This window comes from Prionailurus bengalensis, chromosome A2, assembly GCF_016509475.1.
Source record: "Prionailurus bengalensis isolate Pbe53 chromosome A2, Fcat_Pben_1.1_paternal_pri, whole genome shotgun sequence".
Classification (NCBI taxonomy): domain Eukaryota; kingdom Metazoa; phylum Chordata; class Mammalia; order Carnivora; family Felidae; genus Prionailurus; species Prionailurus bengalensis.
Window position 1 is genome coordinate 146,869,120 of NC_057348.1, and position 13,285 is coordinate 146,882,404.

At 35.0% G+C, this 13,285-nt stretch overlaps 1 protein-coding gene across 2 annotated transcripts in view; it reads left to right on the forward strand.

The window, feature by feature from the left end:
* The window catches only part of MKLN1 (muskelin 1), a 382,687-nt gene that overhangs the window by 276,126 nt on the left and 93,276 nt on the right, over positions 1-13,285 (forward strand). For both annotated transcript variants that reach the window (XM_043590475.1, XM_043590474.1), the window contains one exon: positions 11,399-11,476. In XM_043590475.1, the coding sequence (XP_043446410.1) occupies positions 11,399-11,476 (78 nt within the window). The remainder of the gene's footprint in view (positions 1-11,398; positions 11,477-13,285) is intronic.

Genomic DNA, 13,285 nt, shown 5'->3' on the forward strand with positions numbered 1-13,285 from the left:
GTTTAACAAGATATCTTTTTCTAGGAATTTGTCAGTTTCACTTAAAATTTCAAACTTGTGGGCATGAAAATATACATGATATCCCCTTGTTTAATGTTTTCAGGACTTCTTGAAATGTCTCTTTTCATTCTTTCTGTTTCTCATTTATGAATTCTTTTTCCCCCCATCACTCTTACTGTCACCAGAAGCTTATCAAGTATATACTGGTCTTTTGAGGAAACCAATTTCTGGTTTGTTGATTCTTTCCATTATTTCTAATATCTTCGACTTATGCTCTATGTTTAATGTGTCTTCTTTCTCTCTTTGGCATTAATTTGCTATCTTTTTATAACTCACTGAGATGCATGCTTGGCATATTAATTTCCAGACTTTGTTATTTTCCCATGTGTGCATTTAAGGATATAAATCCCCCTCTACTTCTTTTTTAGTTGTGCTATGAAGTATTTTCATTTTTGTCCAGTTCAGTAATTTCATTATGAAATAATATGGCTCTTTTGTGAGCCATAGTTAGATAGAAATGTAGTTTTGTTTTTAATTTCCAAATATGTTATGATTTTTTTTATTGTTATAACTGATTTCTGGCATGAATGCATGTATTTTATTTATAAACTTATTTATAAATTTATTTCTAAATTTATTTATAAATACTGTATATATAGGATTCTAGTTCTTTGAAATTTGATAAGACTTTCTATGGTCCAGTCTGTTTAATTTCTATAATAAACATATCATACATACTTGGACAGAAAATGAATTCTTTGTTAAGGCAATTTTCTATATATGCCCAATTGGTCCAGTTTGCTAACCATGTTTCATAAATTTTCTTTACTGAGAGTGATTTTATCTGATTCTCTCAATTACTAAGAAAAATATTAAACTTTCCAGTGTGATTTTAGAATTGCCTGTCTCTTATAGTTCTGTCAAATTTTGCTTTATAGATTTTGAAAGCCATGTTTCTAGGTATATATACATATTAAATTCTTTAGTTTTGAATTAAATCTTTTATCATTATGAAATGTGTTTTTATCTCTAGTGGTGTTTTTGCTTGAAAAGGTATAAATTGTCTTACATTAAGCTTTTCATTTGGTGTTTGCATAACATCTATTTTTACCCTTTGTTTTCAACCGTTATATATCCTTTTGTTATTTTTTATTTTTAATTTTTAATGTTTATTTGTATTTGAGAGAGAGAGGGAGCGTGCGCACGCATGAGCAGGGGAGGGGCAGAGAGAGAGGGAGACAGAATCTGAAGCAGGCTCCAGGCTCTGAGCTGTCAGCACAGAGCCCGATGCAGAGCTCAAACTCACATACCATGAGATCACGATGTGAGCTGAAGTCAGATGCTACGAGCCACCCAGGTACCCCTCTGTATTCTTTTTTTAAAAGAAGGATTTAGTTTGATTTAAAAAAAAAATCTGCCTTCTTTTGATTTGAGCATTTATTTACTTCGTATGATTGAATTATTGGTAAGTATATAGGTTTAATCTTACCATTTTACAGTATATGTTTTGCCGTATCTTTCATTTTTTGGTTGTTGTCTCTTCTTTTGCTTTTAATCTTTTGTTTTTCTTTTTATTTTTTTTAAGTTTATTTATTTACTTAGAGAGAGAGAGAGAGAGCACACACACAAGTGGGGTAGGGACACAGAGAGAGGGAAAGAGAACTCCGAGTAGGCTCCATGCTGACAGTGCAGAGCCTGACATGGGACTGCAACCCAGGAACTGTGCGACCATGACCTGAGCCAAAATCAAGAGTCGGATGCCCAACCGAGTCACCCAAGTGCCCCATTTTTTTCTTATGTTTGTTTGGAGGCAACATACTCTGTTTATCTAGACTATATGATTAGTCTAGAAATTATACCAAGTACACATATTTAACAGAATTCATCAGTACCTTTTCCCTTTTCCTGCACTAGAACTTAGTGGACTTTCAACTCTCATCTATTCACCTTCCAGTTCATATGCTATTGTTGTCCATTATTTTGATACCATATTAAAAGACTCTATAAAACTCAATTTTCAGCCAGTGTTCATTAAGTTTTCCTAAATATTTACTAATTTTTTTGTTCTTTGTTGATGTTTGCATCTCTGATCTTCTATCTAGGATCAGTTTCTTCTGCCTTAAGCATATCCTTTGGAATTTCTTCTAATGTAGGTGAACTCTCTCGGTTTTTCTTTGCTTGAAAATTTTGTTTCTTTTCTTAAAGGATATTTTTGCTGAATATGGAATTCTAGGTTGACAGTATTTTTTCTTTTATAATTTTAATATTTTTAAATTTTTATTTATTTATTTATTTTGAGAGAGAGTTGGACACTAAACCTACTGAGACACCCACGCACCCTGAGGGTTATTTTCTTCAAATACATTTTGGATATCAGTCCACAGTTAACTAGCTTCCATTTTTCCTGTCGAGAGTGTACTGTAATTCTCAACTGTTGCTCCTTGGAATGTACTCTTTTTCCTTATGGCTGTTTAAATATTTTATTTTTGTTTTAGATGATTTTATTTTATTCTTTTTAATTTTTTTAATGTTTATTTTTGAGAGAGAGAGAGAGAGAGTGAGCGTGGGCGGGGGAGGGGCAGAGAGACAGAGGGAGACACAGAATCTGAAGCAGGCTTCAGGCTCTGAGCTGTCAGCACAGAGCCCAGTGCAGGGCTTGAACTCAGACACCATGAAATCAGACCTGAGCTGAAGTCGGACCCTCAACCGACTGAGCCACCCAGGTGCCTAGACTATTTTTTGTAGTTACGTTAAAAGGGCAACGCCAGTGTGGCAGCCCTGTTAACTATTGGGTATTTTGGTTTTCTTTTAGTCAAATATATGTTGCCTTTGTCATTCATTTCTTTCATTTTCTCATTTATCCTTTTTAAATGCACATTTACTTTGAAGTTTTCAAATTTCTCTAAATTCTTGATCTCCTTTCTATAAGTGGGGTTTTCTCTCCTTGCACTTTGGCCTTCATTTATGTGATTTTTTTTTTCTTCCTCTTTACCTTCAACTCTGACAATTCATGTTTTATTTCCTTTTATTGTTTTACTGTGTCTTTTTCAACTGTTTACATCTCTTAATGTTTTATAGAGAGGGTTGTTGCTTAACTTTTTTACATCCATAGAGAGGTATTTGGTTGTTTTTATCTACATCTTCCTGTTGAATCAGATTCATTTGCCACTTTAAAAAGTTTCTTTCTTCCTTTTCCTTTTTATATCTTTGTATGAAACTTGAGTTGATTATTCTTGAGTAGTACTAATCTTTAAATGAGGTGAGTTTTTCCTAACTATTTTAGGGAAGTTCCTGTGGGTCAGGAGATATGGCTGTGTTCCAGGATAGCAAGATTTTTCCTTATGATACTTCTTTTCCTTTCAGATACTGTTTCTTCTCAGCAGTACTCATCATATAAAATCTCTTTTTTTCCCCCCTGATTGCTATCCAAAATGTTGCTTCTTTCTGTAATTCCTGTTCATTCATGCCTGTTTGTTCCCTGCCCTGATTACTCCTTTCCATCACTATTCACTTCCAACTAATTCTTCAAGGCCAGCTCTTCCAAGATCACTTTTTTATTATTCCCACACATCAATTGCTCCCCCTTCTCCACTCCTATTTGCTTTTGTGCCATATTTCTCATTTTGTGCATCAAAGCTGGTTAGTTTTCTGCTAAGTATAGTTCCAAATATCACATCATTGTCACTGTCATAACTAACATGTATTTGAAGGCTTTGCAATGTGCCATTTACCTTTTTAAACCCTATTTATGAATTAATTTATGTAGTTATCACACCTACCTTCTAGGGTAAGCGTTGTTGTTATCCCCATCTAAAAAAAGCAGTTTGCCTAAGATAGTGCAGGTGGTAAGTGGCAGAGCTAAGATTTGGATCCGTACTTTACTATGCTTTCCTGTCCTAGTAAATGTTTACTGCTTCAGTTTCCCCAGTAGTTATTATTATTGTAGTATAAACTACCATAATTATGTCTCTTTGCAGAATTCTAACAAACTGCTGAAAAGCATATATTTTTTAAAAAATCTGCTTTATGCAGCCATTATTATTCTTGAATTATCAAAAAGGACTTTATGTTCTACAAGTTACTGCCTATAAGTGATTTTGTATTTCTTTTGAATGGCATCTCTTTTTTTTTTTTTATTTTTTTACATTTATTTATTTTTGAGAGACAGAGTGACACAAAGTGAGAGTCGGGGAGGAGCAGAGAGAGAGGGAGACACAGGATCGGGAGCAGGCTCCAGGCTCTGAGGTGTCAGCACAGAGCCCGATGCGGGACTCGAACCCACAGACTGTGAGATCATGACCTGAGCCGAAGTCAGAGGCTCAACCAACTGAGCCACCCAGGCGCCCCTGTCATCTCTGTTTTGATGAGAAATCAGTCTGATAAAAGTTTGGGTTTAGGCTACAGTACTATAATCCATGCTCTCTCTCTCTTTTTTTAATGTTTGATGAGGTTTGAATTTTTTTTTTTCTTTTGGTAAAAACTTCCTAAGTTGCATTTTTTTATCATGTACTTTTTGAGAGGATATTCACTACTAGAGACAAGAACATCTTGTGCCTAGTTAGGACTGTATGAAATGTGTTTATTATAGTCTTAATCATAGGTGAAAAAAATGAGGTGGTATTGGACCTGGAGACTTTAAATAGTTAGAAAATTGTTAGCAACTAGGTAATAGCATGCTTTCTCCTAAGCGATATTTTCATTTCTTTTGGATAGTTTTACTTTTTATCAGACCCTTCTGATTTCCTGCTTTTGATGTTTGTCAGAAATAGAAATATTAGCAACTGCCTGGCTTCCTCTTAAAACATAGAAGTAATTTTTAAACTTAGATAGTTCACAAGAATGTTTAAATGCCTCAGCTTTTAATTTGTTTTAATAGTCTAAGTTTTTGCTGAGTCATATAAAATACCTACAAGTAGGAATACTGAAACAAAAGGCAAGATCTTTCAAGAATTAGAAATATAGGGAACATGCTGAAACTGTTTAGGGTGGAGAGGTGTCAATTTTTTATTTATTTTCAGATCTTAAAAGGGAATTCTTTTAAATTAAAAGAGGTATAGGTAATTTTAATTTAAGGTACCGAAATCAACGTATTTTGAAAAAATCTTTACCCTGCTTTAGTCTTTGCAGCATTTTTATTGATCGTTTCAAGGGATTTCAAGCTTGTTCGATTTCTAGACATTTCACTTTTTCTATTAAAAAAGTAAAGTTTCTTTAGTATATCTCTCATGGATTTAAAGCAATTTTAGTATTTACCAAAGCCTTAATAAACATTTCCATTATTACTTTTCTTTTTGAAGACATAAAAGAAGATTCTTAAAGCATGTTATTCCGCTGAAAGTAGCCACTCCATGTAACATACTCCAGATCCAATCTGGACTATTTATTAGTAACCCAGATTACCTGGCAAGCGGCAGTAATGCATATTAGAATAGATTAAACGAGAGTCATCCTTCGTTTATCATGTTCCTCTGTACAATGCAAGCTTTTTAAAAATTGTTATAGAATTTTTGATATGGAGTGGTTAGATGATTTAATACTGTAACATGTAAGAAGGTCAATAAACTAATAATAGAGTTGGGTAGGTGGAGTGTAGAAAGGAATATGAGAGGGCTGGAATTCATAGATTTCTACCTTTGTCTTATGTTAAGCCATGATTTCTCCAAAAGAAGAAGTGTTTTGTTTTTTGGTAGAATAGCTAGATTCTCAAACAAGCCATTGCTTATAAGGAACCATTTCCACCTGACAGGAATGCTTTGGGTAAGTAAGTAATCCAGAGTAGGGACAAACCAGCATTCCAGGGAAGAAATGAAACATAACAAGTAAACTTTAGCCACAGCAGCCCATAGGTTTTTATAGGGAGATTACATTGTTTCCTTTAAATCAAAAATAATTTTTTCAACTCTTTTAGTTTTATTCTTTTAATATTGGATTTGTTTAATATGTAGTAGAATGATTTGGTATGACAAGTTTTATTTTCCAAAGTCTTGCTTTTTTTTCCATGTGTTACTGAATAGGTAAATTTTGCCATGTCTGTTACAGTGTTTCATCTTAGATGTAATTAAAAACAAACTGATCTGTCCTATGTCTGTTAGTCTGTTATATATATATATATATATATATATATATATATATATATATACACACACACACACACACACACACACACATATATAAAGGTATATATAGGTATATATATAAAGGTATATATATAGGTGTGTGTGTGTGTGTATATATATATATATAAAGGTATGTATATATTTTTTAGAGTCCTTGGGCATGTTATTTAACTTTTCTGAACTTTGACTTTTTAATCTTTGCAATAATTAATAATCATCATTCCATAGGTTTATTTTAAGGAGTAAATTAGTTTAACCTTTGTGGTGTCTTGCTCACAGTTGGTACTCAGCAAAAGTCAGTTCCTTTTTCTTTGGTAAGATCTTTTTTGAAAAGCTATTTCTAGATTTGATAATGTTATATCTGAATAATTTTCTTTAGGTTTCATAATAGTCTCCACAGAAGAGTAGGAGACATCAAAGAGAATTGTTGTCTTTTAGAATAGTGAACACAAAACGAATTCATTAGGGAGAGATGGAGACAAATTTAAAAGTTCCCCAAATAATTTTTTTTTTTCAAATGTTTGCTTGACTACTCTGGGTAAAATGCTGTGACTTGTTAGGGTGCCATTATATGCTAAGAAAATGCTTTATTCAAAGTAGGAGTTTTATGAGCATTTTGTTTTAATGTAAGATACTTAGTAACATTAAGATGACTCAGAGAAAAAATGTCAACCGTGTGGCTAGGGAACTCTGCCTGTCCCCTGCCTTTTTTTCTATTCTAAGCTTTTATTTTTTTCTTTAAATTTTTTTTTAATGTTTATTTATTTTTAAGATGGGGTGGGGGGGAGGGGAGGCTCAGAGAGAGAGAAGGAGGCACAGAATCCAAAGCAGGCTCCAGGCTCAGCTGTCAGCACAGACCCCAACTTGGGGCTCGAACTCACAAACTGTGAGATTGTGACCCGAGCCAAAGTCGGACAGTTAACCAACTGAGACACCCAGGTGCCCCCTAAGCGTTTATTATATACTGAGTATATCTGATGCTATGCTGTTAACTATCATTATTCATGAGAAGATTAATTTTGTTTAAGTTTATTATTTATTTTCAGAGAGAGAGAGTGTGCATGAGTGGGGAAAAGGCAGAGAGGGAAAGAGAGAATCCCAAACAGGCTCCGCAGTCTCAGCATGCAGCCCGAAGCAGGACTCAAACTCAAGAACCATGAGATCATGACCTGAACCAAGAGTCAGACTCTTAATTGATGGAGCCACCCAGACAACCCATGGAGTACTTAATATTTTAAATTTTGCAAGTAATATCCTCTGCAAGCCTGATTGTAAATACTTTGGGTGTATTTGGCTCTTTGTCCTTGTTAAAAACAAGCTAACATCAGTGTATAAAAGCACTGATGAAATGTGGATGTGTCTAGTGAGTTGTGAAGAATAGACATTTCAGGAGTAACAAAGGCTATGAAAATGGTTTTTGTTACAATATGTAACATATTATAACAATATGTTACAAAGTTCTTCTGAGGTTTAGAAATAATTCCATATATTTAGTTGCTTTGTGGCTTTTCTTCTGGTAATTGTAGTACTCGATGCAAAACAATTGGGGAAACAGTAAAGTACAAATAAAAATACCCAAATAAAAAATCATCCTAAACCTGGAAACCAAAGAAAATCACACCTTTTCAGTGTATGGCACTGTTGTTTTTTTTTCCATCTGTGTGTCTGTGTATATTTACAAATTATTTTACAGAAATTATATAATGTTGGGGGGTTTGTTCTTTTTACTTTGAAAATGACTGACAGTATTTTCTTAGGTCAGTTGTATTTGATAGAAAAAAAAAAAAACCAACATGAAGATCTTGATGAGTATTTGTGTGCTTTTTAGGTTAGTAAGAGTTGGGGTGAAAGGATTGGCTGAAGAAACAATTAGAGAGCTTAATTTTACTTGCAATGTGCAGAAGGACTTTAAAGATCAGGGATGGGGTCATCCATTGGATTGGAACTGTTGATGTGATCACTGCCTTAGCAGCTCTCAGAAGAATTTTCCCCAGTGGATTTGAGTTCTCTTTCAGAATAGTGCTGCAAGGCTTAAGGAGAAAGAGGAGATGGAGACTTTTCTAAGACGAACATAAGGTGGAATCACCTGACACATGTAGTTCAGTAAATATATTGGTTGTAACAGTGGTGTAATCTTAGTGTGCCAGAATTTGGAAGGAACCACTGGCTCTATCCAGCTTTTTGAGAGAGAGAGAGAGACAGAGAGACAGAGAGACAGACAGCATGAGCAGGGGAGGAACAGATAGAAAGGGAGACACAGAATCCAAAGTCAGCTCCAGACTCTGAGCTGTCAGCACAGAGCCTGATGGGAGGTTCGAACCCGTGAACCACGAGATCATGACCTGAGCCGAAGTAAGACACTTAATCGACTGAGCCACCCATGTGCCCCACTGGCCCTATCTTAACTCTTAAACACCAGCTTTAGAGATAAGGAACTTACTTATCAAAGTTGTATAACTAATTATAATTAGTATGAGAGATGTAGGTAATATGGCAGTTGATTACTGTTAAAAATGTGAAATTTATGATTTCTCTAATTTTCTCTATTTTTGCTTTGTGTTTTTCATGTCTGCAGTTTGTCTTTCTTAGTTTTCTACTCATCTCTGTATATTCCCATCTTTTACTTTTTTCATTTCTCTTCAGTTAGCCATTATGTAGAATTAATATATATTTTAAAATTAATGTATATTTTTAAATCTTTATCAAATAATTTTATCTTCTGTTTCAGGTTTTGGAAAAAGGATTATGTAACTTTTATGTGTCTCACAACTTACCATTACTAACAGAGCCCCACAACATTTTATCTGCAAAAAGATTTCCAGTCTTGTAATGGGAGAAGAGTATTGGTCAGAGTAGGTTGGATGGGCAAGAATTATCAGGAAAGCCCACAGGGGAGGGACACCTGGATGGCTCAGTCCATTTAACATCGACTTCAGCTCAGGTCATGATCTCACAGTTGGTGGGTTCCAGCGCCACATTGGGCTCTGTGCTGACAGCTCAGAGCCTGGAGCCTGCTTGCGATTCTGTGTCTCCCTGTCTCTCTGCTCCTCCCCCGCTCACACTCTGTCTCTGTCTCTCAGAAATATATGAACATTAAAAAAAAACTTAAAAAAGAAAAGAAAAGCATGCAGGGGGTGGATTATGATAGAAACACTCACTAAAATAAGTCATGAATCAACTTGTTCCTCATACTTTTTTTTTTTTTCTAAGCCTATTGTGGGGCTTGAACTCACGACTTTGAGATCAAGACCTAAGCTGAGATCAAGAGTCAGAAACTTAACCGACTGAGCTACCCAGGCACCCCTTGTTCCCCTTTGACAATTAAAATATAAATGCTAATGTGTGAGTGCTATTTTAAAAAAGGGAAGATGAATATTAGAACTTTCTTTTTGCGAGAATTTTGTTGAAGACCTAAAGGCAAAGAAAAAGAACAGCTAGAGGAGTATATATCCCAAGATGGAAGCTTTCAGTTAAAGTCATCTGAAAAGACTTGAAAGCTAAAGGGTATGGTTATAATTGATCTTCATAATTACCCAGAAAAGAAAGAAATTAGGGAGATTTCTGTGTATTACACAGTCATGGAGAACAGACAGTTTTACTTACAAATTTACGTTCAGGGACCAAATAAAGTAAAAGGGAAAACCTTTTTTCAGAGTCAAATGATAGAATTTACAATAAAGTTGTCTTTAGAATCTATTTGGATTCATGTAAAAGAAAACTCTTGTTGAAGAAAATGTAGGGATGCCTGGATGGCTCAGTCAGTTAAGCAACTCTTGATTTCAGCTCAGGTCATAATCTTACGGTCTCTGGGTTCAAGCCCCATATTGGGCTCTGGGCTGACAGTGCAGAGCCTGCTTGGGATTCTCTGTTTTTTTTTTCTCTCTCTCTGCCCCTCCCCAGCTTGTGCACACTCTAGCTCTTGCTCGTGCTCTCTCTCTCTCTCTCAAAAATAAGTAAACAAACATATTTTTAAAAAGGTAAGAAAATGTTATTATATGACATAATAAGAAGTCCAGAGGTAGATTCCATTGTTAGTCAATTCAGTGATGCAGTTTCTTTTTCTCTCTCTGCATTGTCATCATTAGAGAATTGACTTCGTTCTCCTGCCTCTACAGATTGGCTGTAGCAGTTATGTATATTGCGTACAGATAGGAAAGTTTCCAGAGGAATAGAAGTAGATTTTTCTTTTTGGTATGTCTGTTTAGAAGCAAAGGGAACATTGGACACATTAGCCAGAATTGAGTTCCACACCATTCCTAAACTAATCTTTGTTGATGGGCATGGGATTAGGTTTTGATAATTATTTGGGATGAAATGGATATATATGTGTGTAGTTCAGTCTTCATAATTACTATGGCAACTAGTGTAACAACCCTTAAGAAGTAGATTAAGAATTTATCGATGAAATAATAAATTCAGAAATAAAACAGTGAAACATAAATCTCTGTCCACCACTAAATGCTGCATGATTTTAGTGAGGTTCATTCATTTCTGTAAACACACATCTCCCTATGTGTAAAAATGGAGATGATAATGCCTCGTTCATAAGGTGTTTTAATTTTTTTTAATGTTTGTTTATTTTTTAGAGAGAGAGAGACAGAGTGATGGGGGGGAGGGCAGAGAGAGGGGGAGACACAGATCCAAAGCAGGCCCCAGGCTCTGAGCTGTCAGCACAGAGCCCGACACGGGGCTCGAACCCACGAATTGCAAGATCATGACCTGAGCCGAAGTCGGACACTTAACTGACTGAGCCACCCAGGTGCCCCTATAAAGTTGATTTTAGAATTAAATCATATTTAGTCTGTCTTACCTAAGACAGAATGAATTTTAACACTTCATAAGTATTTGGTAAATATGTAACCCTACCATTACTGGTACTTTTATCTCTGTAGTTTTGTACTCAAAGAAAATGATGTAAAAATGGAATTTTCACTTTAAATATGAATTTTCACTTTGTTTTTCCTGAAGCTATAAGGGCCTGGACCAGAGTTGTTGCGGTGCAAAGTTTCTTCTGTAGTCTTTTCTTAGTAGCGACCAAAACAGGGAAAGCAGTAAATTGAGTATGAGCTGCCACTAAAGGAGTTTGTTTACATGGTTGTGTCAACTAGTACTGTACTATTTATGTTTGAGATAACGTGAGAAGTGAAGTGACACATTTTATGGAAGTGTGCTATTCTTAGTGTATTCGTAATTTCCCTTAATGAAGGCTTTTTTTTTTTCACTACAATAAAAAGCGTAAGCCGGTTAATGTAAAATTCTCTCTCGTTCTTTGATATTTGCAGATGGTTTATTCAATCAGTATATCAGTCAACAAGAATATAAGCCACGATGGAGTCAAATCATTCCCAAAAGCACCAAGGGTAAGCCCTGTTTTCTAGATTGTGAGTCTTGCTGTCATGTCTCAGCTTCACTCTTCTCAAGTTATCCAGTGCTTTGCTAAGGAAAAGCAGGTGTTTAAAACAAGACCTAGGTACCTTAACTAGATGAGTTAGTTTATTATATTTTTCTCTTGAATCTTTTTGTTTCACTACTACAACAGAAGGCTGAGCGGTTTTCACACAGAATACCCTCATAAACTGCCTTTATAGAGGTACTGTAAAATTATGGGCATATGTATTGTAATGCTAGACATGTTCCTGATAAACCTTCGATTCTGCAGAATTGCTCGCTGAAGCTAACAGGGCTTATGAGAAAAGTAGGAATGGGGCCTACCAGTCTAAATCCATGGAACATTTTAAGCGTATATTAATGAAAACTAGTGTAGTAACCCTAATGAAAATAAACACTAGTACAGTTAACTCTTCATAGGCACTTATGTTGAGCATCACAGTGACTTTGGAGCCTTAAACCCTTGGACTTGCTTCCGTCTTTGAGCTGTTGACCCTAGAGGGTATTTATCAAAACTTTATCAAAATCTGATCCAGGACGTACTTTTCATTAATCCATTTTGTCCTACAGGGGGAAATATTTGTCACTTCTTGTTCTTGACTCCCTGCTTTGCCAGATGGTTAACATAGTGGAAAGTGTAGCAATTGGTTAGTGCAGTTACTTGCATTAAGGAAAGACAGTTCTATGGATATTTAACTTTTTCCTACAGACTTCATAAATTGCTAAACCCTTTTCTTTAATTGTGAGAAAGCTCTCCCCTGATGGTGTTAAACATTAATATACTGGGAGAAATTGCTTATGAACCTCCATAATTTCTATTATTCAGACGTCGTTTCTCCTTTATCAGTCATTTTTGAGGTAATTTTCATCAGAGAAACATGTAGCAGACAGATTTTAGTTGTGTATTGGAAAACTAATGGATTAAATATATAAAATGCAAATGTTAGTGTTTTAGTCTATTCTTGAAAATGGCAATCCTGATTGGGGGGGAAGAAGGAAGAAAAGATCAAACTTCAATATAATGAGCTGCAAAATCTTAACTATTGGAAAGGAGAAGGTTTACAGAGAACTTCTAAAGGAATGGTCCTTGAACATAGTAGTAATGGAATGTTTCTGTTTCACATCTCATTTTCTTTCTGCATATGAGAACTGACATTTCAGTCTTTTTCATGGTACCCCTGTGAAATTAGTAAAATCTTGGATGGTCCCTGTTTTACATAGGAGAAAGCTGATACAGGGAAAATTATTAACCAAAGTAATGTATTTCAATTATTAGGAGAGGTATAAAGAAAATCTTAGGTTTTTTGGTTTACATTAAGTAAGACATTAGAATCCTACAACCCTACTGAACCACTGAAATGAAGTTATATCTTCATTAATACAAGATTTGGTATAAAGTAAGATTTGACACAAGTTGAACAGTAGTTCTACAGAAGTTTTAAAGTTTCCTTGATTATATTTCAGACTTCCCATTAAGCTCTATGATGGAAATAGGAATCAAAAGGAAGTAAATCTTAACACTTCTCAGTCAGTACTCAAAATATTTGGTAAACTATGCGGTAATATAAATTAATATGAAACTTGATAACATCTTGGTTTTCAGTAGCTAGCTGTATGAACTTTGAAGTTCATTATACTAAGTTAGGTATGCCTGGTACAGAGACCTGTAACTGCTTTCCACCTTTACTGTGTCACTCCAGTACTTTAGAGTTTATTGTCTTATGCTTTTGTGGAATATCCTCTGTTCTTGCTGATTTATGGCACTGGTCATAAATACATTG